General features: G+C 41.3%; 1 protein-coding gene across 1 annotated transcript in view; it reads left to right on the forward strand.

Moving 5' to 3' along the window:
• Pdhx (pyruvate dehydrogenase complex component X) overlaps positions 1-21738 on the forward strand; it is a 57524-nt gene that overhangs the window by 19874 nt on the left and 15912 nt on the right. The window contains exons 3-5 of the mRNA XM_021151849.3: positions 11896-11996; positions 16325-16524; positions 17583-17681. Coding sequence (XP_021007508.1) covers positions 11896-11996; positions 16325-16524; positions 17583-17681 — 400 coding nt within the window. The remainder of the gene's footprint in view (positions 1-11895; positions 11997-16324; positions 16525-17582; positions 17682-21738) is intronic.

Consider the following 21738-nt stretch of genomic DNA (forward strand, 5'->3'; position numbering starts at 1 on the left):
ATATAGATTTATTTTTCTCTTTGACATAGGATAAATACATATTTTGCGTGATCTTAAAATTAAAATGTGAAAGTGCCCTAATGTTGAGTCAAATTGAAACAGGTAAACATATATCTAGTTGCTGGCAAGGCTATCTTAAATGTCAATATATTTGCCTATAAATGCCTAATAGAGTCTAGCTGAAGGAGCTCCAAAAACAGTCGTGAGCTGTTAGGATGAGTGATTACATTATGATGGTTGGATTGGTAGTGTTAATGTCTGGCTCATATATGTATTTTATAGACTACATCAAAGGAATGGAGGTGGATGGATCTCGGTAGCCTGGACTTTGGTGTGGGTTACAGACAAAACAGATGAATAGTAGCGGAGAGTAAATAAAGACCCCCGTGACAATAATTGTCAAGGTCTTTCTTCGAAAGGTGTAGAAACAAAGACCAACCCGCTGTAAAGCATCCACACTCCAGCTCCCACTGAAGTGAGTGAAACTCTGGAGATTGGCTCCTGCTAGAGCAGGAACTATGCCTGTGCATCTAGAATAGCCTGTTAGTTCAGAAAGCAAGGACATGGTCCAAAACTTAAGAGGGAATTTTATAGACCAGGAGCCAAAGGTAGGGCTGTTTAAGGATCAGTAAGGATGATGACTGGTGTTCAAGTATACACAGAGTGTGTTTGAACCCTGAGTTCTCAGTACTGAAAACCAATAGTGATTGAAAAACTTGAGGATTCTAGGAAATGAACTCATTTTGAAACTAGTAATAGATGGAAAGACTCAGCTACTTCTCCCCAACTTTCCCCAAACTGTAGCTGACGGTAATCAAATAATCAATGAGAAGAAATGTCTCCTTGTCAGCATACCTCGGCTGTTGTGTAAAAGTCATTCTAATGCCAGTGTATCACTGTTGTACAGTCTGTTATAAAGTAAGAGCTGTAGCTAGCGATTGTCCGGCTGCTAGCATCATGGTAAGAATGGCAGTCAGGCAGTCTGTGCTTCCTGGTATTAATATACCTCACCTGTTGTGAAGTAGTCCTACCAGAAAAGGAACTGAATGTACTTCATTTAAGCCTGCCATGTTCCTGGATATCAGCAAGAAGTGGAACCTGTTTCGGGATGCATGAGGAGTAGTCAACAAGCCACGGACTAGGGAATGGTACAGGCTAGCTTCTAGAACACATAAATTCAAGAGTAGCATGCAGACCATAACTGACTTGAGACTAAAGCCGGTGTGTAGACTTTACATTGACTATGAGCCAAGCAAACAGAAGAGAAGTTTTGAAAGTGACTAGAATTTTAATGCTCTGAAGGGACCATTTTCTTTAGAAGTTTAGTGATGCTGCAGTTATCTTCAAGAGCTAGGACTTGGCATCATGCTATATCTGTGACTGGGTTTAATGTAACACTGGTGGGAGCTCTGAGGTTAAGGACAGGAATAGATGCAACAAGACTGGCTATGAGTCTCTTGATGCTATGACTTCATTAACTTTCCTTGCCTCTTCTGTGTGTGTTTGAAATTTTGTTATACACACACACACATACATATATGTACACACACACTTTAGAAGTTGTACTTAGTACCTTTGCAGTATACTCCAAAGTTAGAAATCATTCTTTAGTTTTTCCAAATCACCAGATGAATTTGACTGTTGGTGTTATTAAGTTATTAAAAATACTTGATACAAACCTGTCTGTAAAGTTGTGCTTGTCAACTGTGTACAGCAGCCATTTCACCAGACCACAAGGGTCTAGTATGGTGTTTAGACAAAAAAAAAAAAAAAGACTGAAAATCCAGGCCAAAGAGGTGAGTGTGTTGTGGTTCTGTGTCAGAGAAGGAAAAGCTGTAACAGTAGCGTAAAGGAAAGGCCCTCTGGGATCTGCTTTCCGTTTCTTTTTTCCATCTTTTGGTCACTGTTCCATTGGTACTAAGAGTAACCCCTCCAGATATTGTCCACTGGCCAGTGTCTTATTACATATCTCTAACTATACCTCCATCCTCTTTATTCATGCTCCAGAGGGTTTAACTTTGAAGGAAAGAGGACGGATCTTTAGCCTGTATTCAGATCACTAGATATACTGAAAAGTTGTAGGCCAGCAGGTCCCTGCTCCCTGGTGTTTGTCTTGGGGGCTGATCAAGCAAGTGTTTAAGAAAGGACAGAAGGAGGAGCATGGGACTAGCTCTGGCCAGGACTTGGATGGTACCCCCATGTGATTGATGCAGTTAGCACAGGTGTCTTTAAAGCAAACACTACTGTTAAATGGTGCAATCTAGTGTCCATCAGATAGCATATGCAGTGTGTAGGACACAGACGAGGATTCTAAGTCTCACAGGGTTCTATTCTGACTCCAGAAGGTAGAGCCATTTGTGGTGTTACTTTCAGTAATGATGGCAAGTATGGAGACCGGGAAGAGAGCTGGCAGGCATTTAGTTGAGAACCCTGGCAAATGAGTGTGGTGGTAGTTTAGGACAGGACTGCCTTTCTTTGAAGGAATCTGGGTACTAAGAAATGCAAGAAGGGGCCCCACAGCAGAGGTTTGGTCATATGAATTGGGCTGCTGTTGGAGTAAGGGTTATGGTACATTATGGCTCATGGGTCTTGGAAGTTTCATTTGACTGGTAGCATCGCTTAGATCTTTTCCTTTGTGGGGAATGTTTTAGTATATTTTCTTCCCTGGTTATAAGCAGTTTGGGCAGCCTCTGTAAGCAGTTATTTAGTGAGCACTTGGTTAGATCCAAAAGTGTGGAATGTGACAGAGACCCTGGAAAGTTTTACGGATTAACTAGTCCCTGTAGAATAAATGGACTTAAACATGAGAGACCCTAAGAATTCAGCCAGAGTGGGAAGTGGAAAGTGAATCCATGTGCCCTCCCCGGGCCTGGAACTGCTGAGAAAGGAAGAGAGATGTGAGCTGGTCCAGAGGTAGGAAAAGGGAAACCATGGTTAAATTCAGGTTTGGGCCTGGTTTGATTTTGCATTAAGCGTTGAAGGCAGGATGCTCAGCCTGTTACAGGAAGTGGTGTCTGGGCACAGGTGTGGGTTGCTGATAGAATGTGAGCTATCAATATGAGTAGGGCTCAGTGCTGTGTGACAACAGAGTTATTGTTGGCCTGGCAGTCTCTGTGCAGTGAGAATGCCCATTCCCTTGAAACTTCTCTCATGGGCTTCAGGTTTATAGTACTTGGGACCTTGTGAGTGAGAACTTCCTAGCTGAGGCAAAGGGTACTCAGCTTTTAATACCTTTGAAGTCATCCTGGTGGGACACAACCTATAACCCATGCAGGATTCCAAGGTCAAGTCCCATTCGCTAAGAACTCAGACCCAGACTTAATGATGTGCAGTTGTCTGGGCGTGAAATTCAGTAAGCATGGCCAGCAGCAAGTAGACATCCAGGATCTGCCATTGGTTAGAATTACTAAATTCAAACAAAAATATGTGAATTTGAGCTTATTAAACATATAAGAGAAGGAATTAAAAATGATAACATAGACATACTATAAAAAAAAACTACCAGGCAATGAAAAGGGCCAAATGGAAGTTCTAGTCATGAAAAGTGTTGCCCATAAAATTAAAAATAATGTTGAAGGTTGGGTGAGGGTGTTATAAGACATGAACAGAAGATTTGTGTGGGGAAACCCTGCTTATAAAGGTTGAAGTCTACCATAACGGATAGTTCCGAGTTCTGCTCAAAATGGAGGCCTCCCTTTGCCAGCAGGGCTTCTCCTTCTCTGACCTTGTCTGTCTCTTGAACTGACTCCCACACCCTCCACCTAGGGAAGGCTGACTAGTCCTTGGCAGACCTGTACACTTCCTCTTTTCCTGATAAGGATCCGCCCTGCAAGTACCTATGATTCTTGGAATGTCTCTTTATACAAATGAGGCAGGCATTCACGAACTTTAAACTCCAGCCAATGATTTTCATTTACCCTGAAAACTCTTTCCCACTCTCCAAAGTCCTTATATACCTCAGGTTCACCTGGAATAAACTGCATGCATACAAGCCCACCCTGAATAAAGGTTTGTGCACAAGCTGAGATCCTCTAAGAGAGCTGTTTCATTGAAGATGATGGGAGAAGGCCTTTGTGTAAAGAACAGTAGCACTAAATTCCCCCCAACCCCTGCCCACAAATCCTTCCATCCCCCGGTGTGCAGAGGCATCAGGACACCCTAAGAGGAAGGAAGCAGGGATGCAGAACCACATTTACCCCCTCCCCCCAAAAAAACCCCACACCCCACAGATTTGTGAACTGCAGGATGAGCGTTTTCAGGCCACATAGGAAGGTAAAGCAGAGGGAGGTTAGAAACAGAAGTTGGGACTGAGAGGAATAAAATGAGACTGAGGAGAAGGAGGAAGACAACACATTCAAAGAAACAGTTGGCAGTGCTTTCTAGGACTCTGGGAGGCATGTAAACCAAAGCCAGTGCTTCACTGAAGCACTTTGAGGACTGGCTCTGCATAGCTTCTGACAGCTTTTAAAATAATTTTCAATGGCTGAGAAAATTCTGCATTTCTAAGTAATATGATCCATGGGAGTCTATTTTAGCTTTTTCTCTTCATGACTTAGAGCTTTGGCTATTTCCATATTTATTACAGCAGGATGTTGGCACCCCTAAATAATGACTTGAAAAGATTAAGTTCCATCAACTTTGCGAAGTGACAGGCTGGTAGATGTGAGCACTGCAGCTCACCAGCAGTGTGGCGAGGTAATGAGTGGGACTGAGCAGTGTGGTCAGGAGGCAGGAAGCATGCGGTTCAGACATCTGCTCTACTTTCCAACAGAGCACTTGTTTCATGGACGACAAACAATACAGTTTCATCTTCTGGAGCCTATTTCCCTGCAGTTTGCTCCTTAAATTCTGTATTAATCCAGCTTTGGGGGCAGGGGGGATTATTTAGTTAGTAATATAGACTGTTCGTGAAGTAATTAAGACCATTCTCAATCCTAGTTTCTTGGTAATTCATGAACCCTTTGAAGACTTGCCACTATGATCTAAAATGGTCAGTGCAATATCTCTATAATGGCTTGGTTAATTCATTTTGTGTTGGAGACAAAGTTATATTCTGACAGTTTTTAATACATTGTTTCTGTTTTGATAGTAAAGTCTTTCTTGATGTATAGTCACTGATTTAAAACAATTATTTTAGAACTTAAAATGTGTATAAGAAGGTAGATAGTGCAAGAAAAGACTAGATAATGATTTGATACCCTGTGACAAAGTGCAATCTTCATAAGCTTTAAGGGTTCCTAAAAGTCCGAGGCTTTGTAGTTACAGCCACGTCAGACAGTGCTGCGAGTACATGTGTGTTGTGTGTTCGAAGCTAAGATGATCAGAGTACAGCGAATCCTACCGCAAGATTCACCACGTCTGTCCACTGGGCTGCCCACCCTGGGAATGAGCTGACTGAGTGAAACTAAGTCTTGGCTTTAGAATTCTAGCAGGACACATCTTCATTTCATTTTCTAAGTTACAGAAAAGTAAGATAATAGCATATAAGTTATCTCTGTCTTTTGAATGAGTCAGAATAGTAGCTTTGTATTCAATATTATATTTTATTTCAGTCTAAGAGTTGAATAAAACACCAAAAAATTAGAGAAGGTGCTTTGAAAACTCTAAGCTGTATCTACACATCCAATCTCTTGAAAGATGAGTTGAGCTGTAATTCCCCCCTTACTGAAAATGTCCTATTTGGGGGTATATTTCAGTGTTTCCCATTTAAAGTGAGCATAGTTTGTTATTTCTCAACCAAAAGTCAAGTGTATTATGGAAGATTCGAGTTTCTCACTGTGTAAAAGTCTGTTTTCTACTCTGTGGCACAAAAGCAGACTGAGATGATGGTGTGCAGGCTGGCAGGGCAGGGATGGAGCAGGCAGTCAGAGTCCGCCCTTGTGCCCTGCCTTGCCTCACGTGACTGAGAACCATGAGTGTGTCACACCACTTTGATGTAAGATGTTTGATGATCTGTAACTAGTGTCGCATCATTCTGAAGGACATTGCATGCAGTGTGAGTAGGTACCCCTGGGGTGCCTCTGGAGTCATCAGAGTGGAGTCAGCTGTCACAGAGGCCCTGGCTTCTGTTGTGTATGGCCATGTGTCTGTGATGCCAAAGTGGAAACATTTGAAAAGTAAATTTCACAGTTTGTTCAGTACAGGGCTATTTTGACAGTTTTATCAATGTAATAATTGGCGTACTGTAACAGTCATTGATTTTCAGTACACTCTGATGTGACTGCCACCTCAGTTCAGTTGTAGAGCATGCCAGAGACACCTGCTGTCTGAGGTAGCCACTACCTTCTCAGCACCAGCTCTTACCAACCTGATGGTCCTATCTTTAAACCTAGCGTTTCTCAACATTTCTTCTAGAACAGGAGAAAATAGGCTTTTCTGTTTGGCTTCTTTTATGGTCGCCATGACTCCCTGTAGCAATGACAGGAACATTTTCCGTATTCTTCATACAGATCTGACCACTCGATGAACAGATAACAGCCGGCCATTCTCTACACACATCTTTGAAACATGTCTGGTCTTCTCGTTCAGGAGAATAAAATTGTTGTGTAAGAGGCCGTTGACTGTGTTTGAGACGTGTCGGAGAGGGGGAAGCCTCTGCGGGGCTCATCCTCAGTTCTCTTAGCTGCTTATCTGGGCAGAGGACCAGGATGATGGTGCTGGCATCGGCACTGGGCAGCGGCCTCTGCTCTGGCTCCTCCTTGGGCCCACACTCTTGCTCCAGGCCTGCACTGCCTCCAACCCTGACATGGACCAGGAGGAGATGGTGCAGGTAGCAGAGGAGCTGCCATCTTCTGCAGCCAGCCACGTGACGCTGGGGACCCACAGTGATCCTCAGCTAAGAACGACCCACTAGAACATAGACAGCTGGGCGGAGCTGAACCTTGTGTTGGAGGGTAGGCTTTCATAGTGCCTTCCGTCCTTGTGTGTGCCTTGTACCTGAAAGTTTGCAGAGTGACCTGTTTACATGACAGTGCAGAGGAGGCAGGCAGGCAGGCTGCTTTGTGATTATTAATGGCTTTTTAGCTAGAAATATATCTGCCACTTTATTTTTAACAGGAAATGTTGCAAAATGTTTTTTAAAGGTGTATTTGAAGTGTAAACATAAAACGTATAGGTCCTTTTTTTTATAGCTGCACATTTAAATCTTCCTGAACTGGAAGGATAAGTGACTTGGTGGAGATCATTTGTGTCTGGGATTGGCAGAGGCTCCTCATTGCTACTCTGCCAAGTAGCTCAGTGCTAATCTGTATTGGAGCCATGGGTTCAGATCTTTGGGAGTCCTTACACAGTCTCAAATGTCCTGGGTGCACTGCCAGTGATGACTGCTCAGCCTCAGCCTCCTGATCATTACAGACAGAGCTTCCTCATGGAATAATTCTGTTTTAAACTCTGGTTCAACAAGTGACTGGTTTTTCTGTGTCCTGCTCTGTTCACGTGCCCTGGCTCCCTCAGCATGCTCATATTGGTGACATAGTCTTTATGTGAATAGAGAGAGATGTGGCTTTAGAAAGAAAAAGAATGTCTTTTCCAGATGTTACAAATGTGCTGCAAATCAAATGCTGGAGCCAAGTAAATGGGAAGAACAGTTTTATATTTCCTTATGAAGAACTAAGGATTTCTGAAGTCTCTGCCCTCAAAGTTAAGTGGGGACACTGGCTGAAACTTGGGCAATGGTAGAAGGCACAGATTCAATTCTCGTATTATGAAGGAGCTTGTGACGAGTAAGTAGGAGCGAGCAGCAGTAGCAGCAAAGTATTTCCTGATGTACTTTGGGATTTTTTTCCCCAAGTTAGCAGAGGAATTCAGAAACAGAGAAGTGTGTCAGTTGAGTAACTCAGAAACTTACATGACCAAAGTAAGTTTGTAAATGTTTCTTAAAAAGTAGTTGAAATTTAAATGTGCATGAAAAATAATACCACAGTATTTTTTTCTGTGTGACCAGAGTTTATTGTCTGTGTCTAAGAAGTCTTTGAAAAGCTGCCTAGTCTAGTAGGTTCTCCCATTCCTCCAGCAGAAATGTTGGGGTGGGGGTTCTGCTGGAGATGGGCCTCTCCTGAAGCATCTGAGGAAGATGCACAAGGAGGGCAGGCTCGAGGAACAGCTCTCCTGCTGTTCGTGCCTCTCTGCAGCCTGGTCTCCACTGCTTCCCCTGCTCTATTTGCCACTTGCTTAAAAAGCATCCTGCTCTGTGGTCTCAGGGCTCTGGCTGTGCACCTTCTTGCGTGGCTGGCGCACTGCCCCCTCATCTTCTCGGGCTTGGGGAGCTGTCCTCTTATTCTAGGGAGCTTCTCTTTGCTTCTAGAGATGAGTTAGACGGCCTCCTGGATATTCCCAGAGCATGCTGACTTCTTACCCTGCTGACTTTACTAGGGAGGTAGGGAGTTCCTTGAATCAGAAATTGAAACAGACAAACCTGATCTTGTTTCCCACGACAACATCCTTAGTGCACAACATGGTTGTCAATAAATTACTTGTTGGTCAAAACATCCTGTTGGAGATAAAGGAGATAGGTACCTTTTAGATGTTTGATAAATACCGTCTAACAGCTAAATTTACTTCATTAAAATATTAATATTCGTAGTCCTGAGCTCCTGTAACTGAGGTAAAATCACCTGGTTGTTCATTCTGGTACACAGAGAAGTCCCATACATTGAACTTTGATGGCGTAGTTATTAATGTTAGGTTTTTCTTTGGTATCCTCTTACTGTATCAGCCGGTTAGTATCTCTGCTGCATACAGCTGAGAACTGTATATGAGTAGATGTGTTTATACATCTCATATTTTTCTACTTCTGTAGTTTTCATTCAGCCTTGTTTTTGGTCTGTCTCTTATAAGGCATATTTGCAAGGATTTTAGTATTGTGTACATTTTGAATATCTGTTTGTAATAGATGGTTTTAATCTATTCATTGGTACTGCCATCACTCATACCCTGGGCTGATTTCTATAATTTTTTTAGACATTTCTGTTTTTATTCTTTTTATTTCTTATACTCTCACTTTCTTTTAGACAATCATTTTGTTGTTTTCTATTTTTCCTGAATTTCGAATGCTATAGATTTTATTTATATTTTTAAATCCCTAAATTTTGCCAGATGGATCTAATATTAATTCAGTTTTCTTCTAATTGTACCAAAGTTGTGAGCGCAGTTAGCCCTCACTAAACCTTCTCCTTATCTATCCTGTTATTTTTTTAGAGTTTAATTCACTTTTTAATCCTTGGTGTTACATTGTAAATGGATGACTTGTGAGCACCTTCAGTGGTGACTTGTTTCTTGTGTACATCCCTCCTATTTGTGTCTGCTTGTCTTAAACTACATTTTGTAAGAGCTCTTTAAAGTAGTCACTACAAGTAAATTTACCTACACTTTATGTGCCTTGAAATACTTGACAATTCATTCTTAATTGGCTGTCTGACTGTGTCTAATGTTCCAGACAATGTTTTTCTTCAGTATTGTGGTACTTCACTGTCCTGACTCTTGCAGCTCCTGAAGTATGCTCTGACTCTGTCATTCCACTGAGGTAACCTGTTTTTTTCCTGATAACTTTTTAAAGTGTGTTTTCTATTGTCGACGATGCAGTCTCTCTGGTTATCAATTGTGGATTCATGTTTATACTGTCTAATACTCTTGTTCCCTGCTGAGTTTTCATCACAGTCAAGCTAATTAACATTCGTGTGCACACATCCTGTCACCAGCACCTAGATAAAAGTCAGAGCCTCCCTCCAAGCCACACGACTCCTTTATGTACCCGCTTTAATCAATACAACCATTTAGAACTCTTCACCCTGACTCCTGCCTCTAGTACTGGGAACTTCTCAGCAGGGGTCTCTACAACTGCCTCTCCACTGGTCCCTCCAGCCGCCATCCCTGAAACTCCTGATCCCGTTTGCCCTTGGAGTGCTGCTGGTGCCCCCTCCATTGCCATGCTCTTGCTTTGTCTCCTTGATGCCTCACTTCAGGACCTTGAGTCTTTCTCTCCACAACTTTTAATTGTTTTCTTTTCTTCCTGACACTATTTTGTTTCATTTCTGTAATTTTTAAAAATTTCTTGTATTCTTAATGGCTGTTTTATCTCAAAATACTTGAAAAGATTTGCTATAGTAGTTTTCCCAAAATGTAGTTTCTGTTGTAATTATTGATTGTATTCTATTTCTATAACATTGGTTTTCTTATGTGTTTGAGAACCATGTTTTGTGGTTTGCTTTGGGTGGGCAGTGGTTTGGATTGCTGTTTTGTTTCCATTCTCTCCTCCTGCCCATTCCCCACACCCTGGGTTATGCTCATCTATTGTCCTCAAGGGTAGTTTGCCTCAGCTCATATTGCTGAGAGATGTTTTAGTCCTCTCATTTCTTATCCTTTGGTTCCTGAAGCCTTAACTGATCATTCTGTCAGGCCCACATCTGTAGCAAAAATTTCCCTGTCCAGTCACTTTAAATATTAATACAACAGAATCCTGTGATTGGACAGGAAAAAGGGAGGTGGAACAAAGAATTTCAGAGATGGGGACAGGGGAGAAGGAGAACAAGGAAGGAAGATGGAGCAAGAGGAAGATGATCCGGATTCCATGTGGCTTTAAATAGCCACAGGTAGATATGAATATCATAAAAGGATAGAATAATTGGGATAACTTGTCTAATCTAGATGGGCAGCTTGTAACATTATCAGTTGGCTCAGAAATTGTGTGGGCATCTTGTGATTTGAGAATTTATTGATATGTAAATCTGACTGATTATTTATAAGCTTCAAGAGTTTTGATTTAACATGTATTGTGACAGCTAACCCCGAGGTGGGCCATCATTGCACGGGGCTGGTGTGGCAGAGACCTGCCAAGGGAACTTATCAAATCCGGTGGAGACATTTTGGGAACTTTGGGCCAGAGAGTCTGCTGAGATGAGAAGACCCCACTGGAGCCTTGTGACCCGCCGCTGCCCAGCACAGCATGGGATCTTGCCGTTATTTTCATTATTCCACGCAACACACATCTTTTTCTTGGCCTCCATGTCCAGAAACCTGCACTTCTGTAGTGTTGTCTCCTGTATACATTTCGAGTTTTATATTTTTTCTGTTGCATAGAAATGGTCTTAGTTGGCATCACAGATGTATTTTATTTTCTGTTTATGCTATATTCATTCTGTGCTGTGTAGTGCTAGCAGAGTTTCTGAATTTGTCCTAAACAGTTAACAAAAAGTATTGTAAATGATATGGTTTCTCACTTGATGGAATAGTCATATTCCATCCCTGAAGTGGGGGTGGGGTAGAAGCCAAGAGGTAGAGGATTAGGAATCCAAGGCTGTCCTTGTCTACTTAAGCCTAGCATGGATATATAAAATTTCATTTTAAAAACAAAAATAAAAATAAAGACACAAGGACTCTTTATTTATTCCAAAAAATAAATGCGTTTGTTGTTATTATCTCTGAGTATGAATTCATTTTTAAAATTTTATCTATCTTTGTAATAATTTTTATTATAGTAAATATACCCGTTATATAGCTTTTGGAAAACATAAAATATCCACATACATGTGCAAACACACATTGAGAACTAATTGTATTTTCACAGCATAGAATGCTTTCTCATTCATTCATGCTGTACACATGTTCATACTAATTTTCATACTTAGAAGAATAAAACAGGGCTGGTAAGAAGGCTCAGTACTTGCCTGCAAGCTCCATGACTTGAGTTTTGTCCATGCGACCCATATGGTTGAAAAAGAAAACCAACTCCAACGCCCACGAATTGTCTTCTGACTTCCCCACATGAGCCATGTATGTATTGTGTGTATGTGTACACACATGTATACAAACTATACACACACACATACAGCACTAAATAAATAAGTAATAAAATGTCACTTTAAAACAGAACAACCAAACAGACCCACTGTTGTTTTTCAGGTGAAGCTGTGAGTGCTGGAGACTCGTTATGTGAAATTGAGACGGACAAGGCTGTGGTCACCTTAGATGCAAACGATGATGGCATCTTAGCCAAGATAGTGGTAAGACACGGATATCTTTCTTTATGTAAACTCCTTGAATAAAGTCCCTCCTGTGTGCCTTGTTATCTACTATATAATACATTTTAATTCACATCTTTACAATATCTTAGTGCCAAAATTTAGTAATTGCCCTATATATAAAGGTCTTGTGTATTGTAGTTTTAGGACAGAATTTTAGACCATTTATACAGAGCAAATAATATAACCAGTTTAAAGCTGTGTGGGTAAAGCATGGCTGTTGGGCTGTGCCGTGTGCTCACTGTGAGCCCACTTGTTTTCTGTCCTGGAGCAGACAGTATGGTGTTAGTGTGACAGCTGAGACTGTGGGCCCTGTAGTCACTGCCAGGTTGATAGTAAGTGGAAAGTGCTGTCAGCTCTACATGACGTGGAACAAGTAGCAAATTCATTTGTTGATGTCATTCCCTTAGATGCGGAGATGATTGAAGTCATGCCATAGTAGGGAAGATTAAGTAAGGAAATACATAAATGTCATTCTAGGACTCTGTAGTGCTGCTGTGGCCATCAGCGCTGCTGGTCACTCAGCCCTTGGTGACATTGGCCCCACCATTAGTCATGGTTGCTGTGACTGGGCAGTGAGTATCCATTTTGCCCTCTACCACTTGAATTGCTCAAGCAAGCTGTCCCTCTAATGGCCATCCTCTGTGGATGGGTGTTTGATTCTCTAGGTGACGCTTAGGTATAACTACCCCACCCCCTTTGTCTATTCTCTCCACATACACAGTTCCTTAGGACTTTATTCTCTGGCTAGATGTGGACCTTTCTCTGTTCTGTCCGCATATACAGCACTTTAAGATTTTATACTCTAGTTCATGTAGACCTTCCTTCTCTCATTTGTTTCCTATATGAAATGATCTTGTTGGGTGTTTTGTTTTCTTAGCCCCTGGTGTTTTATTCTCAACACTCTAATATTTCCAATGTCCACTCCTTGCAATGTATTTTATCAGCAGCCCCCTTAAAACACACCAGTGAACATACAGTTAATGTACTTGAGCGAAATGTGAATTGAAGGGTAAATTTTTTTTTGTCTTTATAGCTGGAAAAAATCTATACCAAAAGTAGTTTGCTTAATAATTTGTACGGTATTTTGCAAAAGAAAAGGACTGCTTGAATTACCATATGCTACAAACTCAACTACATTTTCCTGTGTGTGCTTTTGGCAGCCTGTTCTTGGCTGTAGCTCTGGATTGCTGTGCAAGTCTCCATGATAATAGCATTTTCCACTTAACTGCTCAGTAATGTGTTTCAAACTCTAGCCATTCTAGTGGGTCAGTAGTGTCTATCCTTCTGGTCCTAAATTCTGAGACGAGGTGGGAAATGGATATAGTTGATGGCTGCTTTAGTACTGGTTACTTCCCCACCAGAGGAAAGACTGTATGTAGTAGGCCTTTGTGACTTCAGTAGTATCCCAATGCTTTCTGAGTAATAGGACTAGGAAGCAGTGTGCTCCTGCCGGCAAGTATGTGGTTTTACCAGGCAGAATGGGGCAGAAGCCACGAAGGTGGTATTTCTAGTCTTCTTCCCTTCCATCTCCCTGTCCAAGCAAGAGAGCTATACCTTTGCTTTTCATTGTGAAGTAATCCTTATATTTGTAAACATAATAAAATGATTTGCTAGGAAGATGTGTGACAGATTTTTAGTTTCAGAGACAGGCAACTAGTTGTGCTTAAAGATACAGGTTCTATAAAATTGCACCCTGTGTCTTCATCACTACAACATTACTGTGTAGTTGGAATTCACATTTTTAAGAAGGTTATGGATTATGCCTTGTTCACTCTTGGTGATATAATTCTGTGGTCACTGGGAAGTTCCTGTGTTTAACCTTTGTAAGCCGTGTTGCCTACACAGCATGCTAGATGCCAGGCGAGGAGGACTGTATGAAACCCTGGCATAAAACGAAGTTCTGTGGATAGTAAAGCAATTAAGAAAAGACTTGGTCATCTGAATACTGAAAACTGAACAGTTATTCTCAGTCCATTCATATTCTAGTGTCATGGCATATATCTGTTACTATAGCTGGAACAACTTGGCCATGTGAGCATAGCATGATTATTTTTTTTGCAGGTTGTCTCATTATGTTCCCCTGTATGTGCTGATCTATTAGGCACGGATTTCTAATCCTTACCAAATGAACTCTGTAGTCTAATATTGATCCCTGTTGAGTATGTTTGTTTTAATTTAGTAACTTGAAGGCAAACACAGAAATTATATTTTTACTGTGTATGTCAAGTGATAGGCACTGTTCAAAGTCCCTTATATCGGGAACTTCTTTGTCCCTTCTAACAAATCTTTGATAGCTACTGTTGCTATTTTCACTTGGCAGATAAAGATACAGCCATGGCAAAACAATCATTACTATGCTCACATAGCCAGTTGTTGCCAGCCATCGTAACAGAGACAGTGTTGAAGCTCAGGAGGGAATACAGTGGTAGGGAAGACAGTTCACTTGAACCACAGATTGTGAGTAGTAAAAAGACTTCGTTTTCTATTAAAACACATTGGCCTAAGAGCCGTAGAGGTTTTTGATTGAGTAAGACAGTGTGTGGGAGCATCTTGGATGCTTATTGTCCCAGACTCCTGATTGTGGTAGAGCATCAGGCCAGGAGAGGGGTGTGGCAAAGGCCCGATAGGTTTCTAAGTGGGATTTTGCAGAAGATTATTTATGCCACTGTTAATGTGTTTGCACCAGCTTTGACTATTGCTACCTACAATAGAAGTAAATGTCTGCAGCACACTAGCATGCCTAGGAAAGACTTAATTCACTAGAAGATTTTAATGACTTTATGTAGAACTGTAATGACCATTCCCTTCTTTAGCTTGTGTTGTGTAGTCAGGTTGTAGCCTGGTGTAGCCTCTGTCCTTTCCTGTTACAGTCTTTGCTTCTGTTCTCCATTGGTAATCACTAAGCGTGCGAAGCTTCCTAGCTAACCCATAGAGCTGACCTTTATTTTAAATTTCAGGATAGTGTACATACTAATGAATATCAAAATTAGTGTTACTTTAAAATGTCACACCATCCCACAAGTCAAACTTTTCATGGTAATTGTTGCATTAATGAACATCTTGCAGCCTGTCATATTCTTCATTAAACCAATGTGTAATGAACATTGAGAGGAAGTAAGAGGAAACCATAAAGAAACAGCATTGTTTCCCACTATCAAAAGTATAGGACATTGTCATCTAAAGATTTGCTCAAAACTTATTTTAAGAAAGAAATTATAATTATTATTTTAAAAAACAAATTTGTGCTGCTGGAATGTTTAAAATATTTTTGGTTTTTTTTTTTAAATCTTTATTTTGTTTAGATTTTAGTTGACAGATACCATCTGAAAACATTATCTCATTAGCTAGGATAGCACTGTATCTCTGATGCCCTTATGAGAAGCTCCTGAGATATTTCCTAGGTTTTTAGGTAGGTATTCCAGGAAAAACTTAATAGAGACATAAACTTAAAATCAGCCAGAATCGTTAACCTGCTCTATGTGCATTATGGGACATTTTTCCCTCCAGAGATAAATTTTACTGAGAAAGTTTTACTTAAAATTAATTAGTATTATTTACTTAAAAGTAATGAGTTAATCCCTTATGAACTGATAGAATTCTGAAACCATGTAGAAGCTAGTGGCGACAGGAAGTTGACATCTGTACCCACAGCCTCTCCATGGATAGGAAGTAAATGACATCAGAGAAGAAGTAAGGGAAACTCTGGTTTGAGGCTGCCAGGAAATTCTGGGTCTTGCTCCTTTCCAGAGTGTACTGGCTAGTTTTGTGTCAACTTGACACAGGCTGGAGTTATCACAGAGAAAGGAGCTTCAATTGGGGAAATGCCTCCACGAGATCCAACTGTAAGGCATTTTCTCATTAGTGATCAAGGGGGGAGGTCCCCTTGTGGGTGGTGCCATCTCTGAGCTGGTAGAGAGCAGGCTGAGCAAGCCAGGAGAAGCAAGCCAGTAAAGATCATCCCTCCATGGCTTCTGCATCAGCTCCTGCTTCCTGACCTGATTGAGTTCCAGTCCTGACTTCCTTGGTGATAAGCAGCAGTATGGAAGTGTAAGCCGAATAAACCCTTTCCTCCCCAACTGCTTCTTGGTCATGATGTTTGTGCAGGAATAGAAACCCTGACTAAGACACAGAGGCAGCATTAGTACTTGGAGAGTGAGAGGAATGACAGGGACAGAAGGTGGCAGCTGGAAGAGGACAGCCCTCTGTCTTCAGTGTCCTTTAGCTCAGGTCTTCCTTGCACCTGAGACTTAGTGACTTCGTGTGACCCTGGGTTTTTCTATCCTGACCATTGTCTTTTTAAAATACAGGTTGAGGAAGGTGCTAAAAATATACAGCTGGGTTCACTCATTGCTTTGATGGTTGAAGAAGGGGAAGACTGGAAACAGGTGGAAATTCCCAAGGATGTCAGTGCTCCACCTCCAGTTTCAAAACCAGCAGCGCCTACTCAGCCCTCTCCACAGCCGCAGAGTCCTTGTCCTGCCAGAAAGGAACACAAAGGGACGGCACGGTGAGTGCGTTTATGTGACCATGGATGTCCAATCAAACATGATTATTGTGTAAAAAGGGTAATGATTATTTTAGGGGTTTGAAATCAGCATCGTCCACTTTTCTCTTAGGACACTGAAACATAACATGGTTATTTTACATCCTTCTTCATTTGATAAACAGTGAATACCGGTTTTGTTTGGTCTAGAATCTAAAAGCCTTGCTTGCTCAGTATAGAATAAAATCATCGGTATCTATGCTGAACCTCAATTAGGTTCTAAAATCGCAGAATGATGTTCATGAGACCAAACTTAATTTTTTGTGTTTAAATGTAAATTCAAGTGTCCAGTGTATCGTTAATACAAAATGAAAATTTCATTTTAGCATATGTTCCTATTCAAACAGTTCAGTATTTGAGATTCTGACACAGGTAAGTTTTTTTCCAACTGTCCTGTGATAGTACAGGTACTTGTGACCATTGTCCCTAGCTCACCAGTGCCAGTGTTGCAGATTGGCACCTCTGCACCTGTCTTTTATGTAGATACTGGAGATCCAAACTCAGTACGCAGGCCCTAGCCCTAATATTACTGTTTACAAAGCATACTGTGCTAGTTTGATCAGAGAGTGCAGTGTAGATTGTTGGGATCTGGGTAACCAGAGTGACCTTTTAGCTCCCTGGGCGGCAGAGCATTGCTCATTTCCATGCCGGGCTCCCTGTGTTTGCTCCTGACTTACACTGGCAGTCAGAAGCCATCTTACGTGTGTTCTGACCTTTACTCTTTCTAAAGTTATTTAGAATGGGTAACTACTCGCTGCTTTATAAGAGTGTTTTGATGATAAAGTAGATTGATAGACATTAGTTTGTGACTGTGACTATCCTTACATTTTGGGTTATGAGCCTCGCCTTTAACAGCTGAGCCATCTCGACAGCCTGACTGTGGCTCTCTCTGAGACTCATTTTAGCTTCAGTGTTAAGAATTCATTTTCCTAATTATCAGCAAAACTGTAGACACATTTAGATCTATTTCAATCAATATAAGGGTTAATTAATTTCATTCATCTCCGTGTTTTTATTCTTAGGTTCCGCTTAAGTCCAGCTGCCCGCAACATTCTGGAAAAACATTCATTGGACGCCAGCCAGGGCACAGCCACAGGCCCTCGAGGGATCTTCACTAAAGAGTATGTGCGCTTGCGTAATCCCCTGTCCCTTCACTTACCTTTTCTGAAAGGATTTTTAAACAGCGTATTCTGTGTAGAAATTTAAAACAAGGCACACTGTTCTTTTGTGATTTTTCATTGCTTTTGTTAGTGTAAGTTATATTCAATGCAAGGGTCTTCTGAATAATTGCACCATTATTAAGAATTAAATTTAATTAGAGCACCAGGTAGGGAAAGGTACTTGAACTTGTATAAAATCATCACCAGTCACATAAATTTCCCGGGTATGGAGATGCACTTTTAAAATAATTTAATTCTTAGCTCTTCAGCCTTTGCTTACTTCATTCAGAGGAGTTTCCATTTGCAGTTAATTCTCTTAAGGATTTCCTATTCTCTTTCATTGATCTGTCTGTGAGTTAATACCATTTAAATTATAAGTTTTATAGTATGCTTTAAAATCTGATAGGCATTGCAGATTTCTCTTGTTTATTTTTTCAACAAAGTAGTTTTATTGGTATATCCTTCCTTTAAATCGTAATCAGTTCTAGGGTCTGCAGGTGGCGGAGAACATGGTCATTAATGAGATGCATTGAATTAGCTCAGTAAGAACTGATCTGACATCTTTATGTAGGCAAGTCTTTCTAGTCAAGAAATTGGTACATCTTTGCATTTGTTTAAAATCGTCTCTCAACAGTCTGTTAAAATAGATGGGCCTTTCTCTAGTGGAATTTAGCCTAATAAAGGTACAGCAAAGACCAAAAAATGGGCCTGTAACCACATGTGAAATCCTCATAGCAATGTGTGACTCTAATTCTGGTTAAATGACTACAGTGGCTGGAACTTTTGGAGAGTTAGCTAGAACAAATAGATAGAAAGTGGTGGCTCTGGCCTGGGAAGCTGTTTTTTTTTCCCTCTGATTTATATCTTTTTAATCACCTACCAGTCTGTGCCTTAGTTGAACTCTGTAAAAATGGAATAAAACAACTATCTTCATAAGATGGATTTGCCTTGTCTGTTATCTGATGGCTAGGATAAATGTTCTGTTTAATTCATTAACCACTGAAGATTTGAAGAAATGCAAAATAATTATAGCTATACCTGAGAGGGATTAGCTTGGCAAGTTCATGCAGTGTAAATTACAACAGATAATGACCTCTGAGGTAAGGGGATCAGTTGAGGTAAGGCTCATAAAGTAATACAGGTAGGAGCTAATGAATACTGCCCTTAACGTGGTTGAAAATCACGCAAGAGACATCTAGAGTGTGTGTCTGGGATCCTGGTCTGGATATAGAAAGTGCTGGCTCCAGAAGTAGGTCAAATAAGGAGTTTGAGGAAGCATTTGCCATAGCAGAGTAACTGATGTCTGCAGCTTTCTGTCACACTGCAGAGCTGTCTGGGAATCAGGACCTGTGTGATGAAGATGAAGGAGACAGTTTGTATAGGTCATGAAGCAATTACTGTCATTGAGATCAGCGGCAGCTCATCATTTAGGAGACTTGATTTCTGTGTTAGGTAGGACGTTGGGAAATGGTCCACAAGTCAAGGAACAGAGGGTCTGAGGGAGGGTTCTTGAACTTAGTTACTAGTGCCCCTTTGGAGAACAGCTTAGTGGTACTGGTAGGACAGCAAAGACTGACATGTGACTGTCTGCTTCCTCCACCCCACCCATTAGGGTCTCAATACATAGACTACTCTGGCTTTGAATGTGTTGCAGTGTCTCTCCTGCCTGCTAGATGCATGTGCCACTATGTTGAATGCATGCACAAATATTTTAAGAACATGTTTAAAATTACAGTAATAGAGTTATCCTCTTGATACCTTAAGGAAACAGCATTACAAGTTACATTCATAATGCTCGACCTTCTTTCTCCCACTATTTCCCAGTTCTTTTCCTGGTCTTTATGCCTCCTCTACCATTCCAGAAGACTTAATGAGAAAAAGTGATCCTTAGTGCATGTAGTATCAAGTTTTGCTTTTGTATGCTAAGTTTAACATTAAGGTGAAGTTTGGAGAGAGGAATTGCCCCAGTGGCTTCCACAGATGCCCTCTTCTAAAACAGTTGTAGAACCCGAGACTTTGGCTTCAGCCTCTCCCAGTGTGCATGCTCTGGAAATGATGAGTGCCATCTTCTTTCTGCTTTTGTCAGCTCAGAATGCAGGTGGGTGGTGTGATAGCTGTTCTGATCCCAGAGCAGCACCTCGAGCCATTGGGTTTCTGGGGACGAGCACAGACTCAGAGCTGGTGTTCAGATTTCATGTTAAAACAAAGGTAGTGCTCCAGATGCATGCTGTACAGAAGGACAGTCATGAATTAGCCTGCCCGAGTGACAAGTGCCAGACCATGGACAGAGGCTCGTTAGCACAGTAGGAGTCTTTGCCATCAGCCTTAATATCTTTGCCATATCTAATTATTAAATCAGAGTTGTACTTAAGGTTTTTGTTCATGTCGACCACAGCATCAGAACTTGGCATCTTAGGTAGTTGTCTGGCTTAAGTGGTAGTCTTCAGAATTAGGTGGTGAGCACTGGCGTGATCTACCTTCTGAGGCCCAGAAAGGTTCTACTTGACCTAATTTCTCAAGCACCCTTTGCTTTTGTACCAGAACACGGTTCATTTGTTTTTCTCCTGCATGTTAGCATTCTTAATGCTCAGCAGTGCTTCCAGTGTAATCTAATTATTTAATGGGCAGAAATCATTAAAACCATCTCTGCATTATAGCTAAATTGTTGGCTGTTATTAAACAACACTTAACATTTACACTTCATAGGCTATATAATAGTAAAATCAATAATGATAGTTCATTCCAAATCAATAGTTAAAATTATTTTCTACTTGTTTTTTTATGAATAATGGCTTCTCATTACTTTTTTTCCCTCACCAAGTTTTGGTTTGCCCAATAATCTTATTTACTTCATGCATAAAACCAAATCACATCTTTTTTTGACAAAGCAGTCATGCAAACAGGGAGGTGTGGTTATGGCTACTTAATGTCAGCACCTTACCTTGTAGATCAGGGAGTACCGAAACTAGCCATTTAGGTTTTTATTATCTCTGTTTTGATCAGATGACTGAGTTAGTGAGAAATCTCTGTAAGGAAATGTATTTGGTATTTGCTGATAATACACTTTGCTAGATAAGTATCTAATTACCTCACATGAAATGGGAAGGGACTATATGTTGGGCTATAACTTATAAGTGCCCTAGAAGGGGAGATTTCCTTTTTGAAGGCATTGTTCTGAGGCAGTAGGTCTTATTTTATATCAGTGCTAACATTTTCATCTAGCTGGCCTTTGGGCTCAGAACAGAAGTCTCCAGGAATTGTGTCAGCTGTCATCGACCTTGATACATAAATATAAAATCATAATTTAGCTTTGGGTTATAAATATTATAGGTAAAAATTGATTTTCAAGTAGAAGTAAGCTGATTAAAAGCCTTAAAGGTCCACCAATCATTCCCTGGGACACATGTCCCCTTCACTCCCTCAGCCACTCTGTCACCATCTCCAGCCTGTGGTCCACCCTTTGAGAAGCAATACTGCCTCCAGCTATTCTGTGACTTTTTGTATGGTGAGTAAAGGGCCCTTGTCAGAAGGTCCTGCCAGGACCTATAGGTTAGGCATCTCCCAGGCCCTTGTCAGAAGGCCCCAGGAGCTGTAGGTTAGGCATCTCCCAGGCCCTCGTCAGAAGGCCCCCAGGAGCTGTAGGTTAGGCATCTCCCAGTCCCTTGTCAGAAGGCCTCAGGAGCTGTAGGTTAGGCATCTCCCAGGCCCTTGTCAGAAGGCCCCAGGAGCAGTAGGTTAGGCATATCCCAGGCTCTTGTCAGAAGGCCCCAGGAGCTGTAGGTTAGGCATCTCCCAGCCCTCGTCAGAAGGCCCCAGTAGCTGTAGGTTAGGCATCTCCCAGGCCCTTGTCAGAAGGCCCCAGGAGCTGTAGGTTAGGCATCTCCCAGCCCTCGTCAGAAGGCCCTAGTAGCTGTAGGTTAGGCATCTCCCAGGCCCTTGTCAGAAGGCCCCAGGAGCTGTAGGTTAGGCATCTCCCAGCCCTCGTCAGAAGGCCCCAGTAGCTGTAGGTTAGGCATCT

This window comes from Mus caroli, unplaced genomic scaffold (assembly GCF_978045245.1).
Source record: "Mus caroli unplaced genomic scaffold, Mus_caroli_1 scaffold_2, whole genome shotgun sequence".
Classification (NCBI taxonomy): Eukaryota; Metazoa; Chordata; class Mammalia; order Rodentia; family Muridae; genus Mus; species Mus caroli.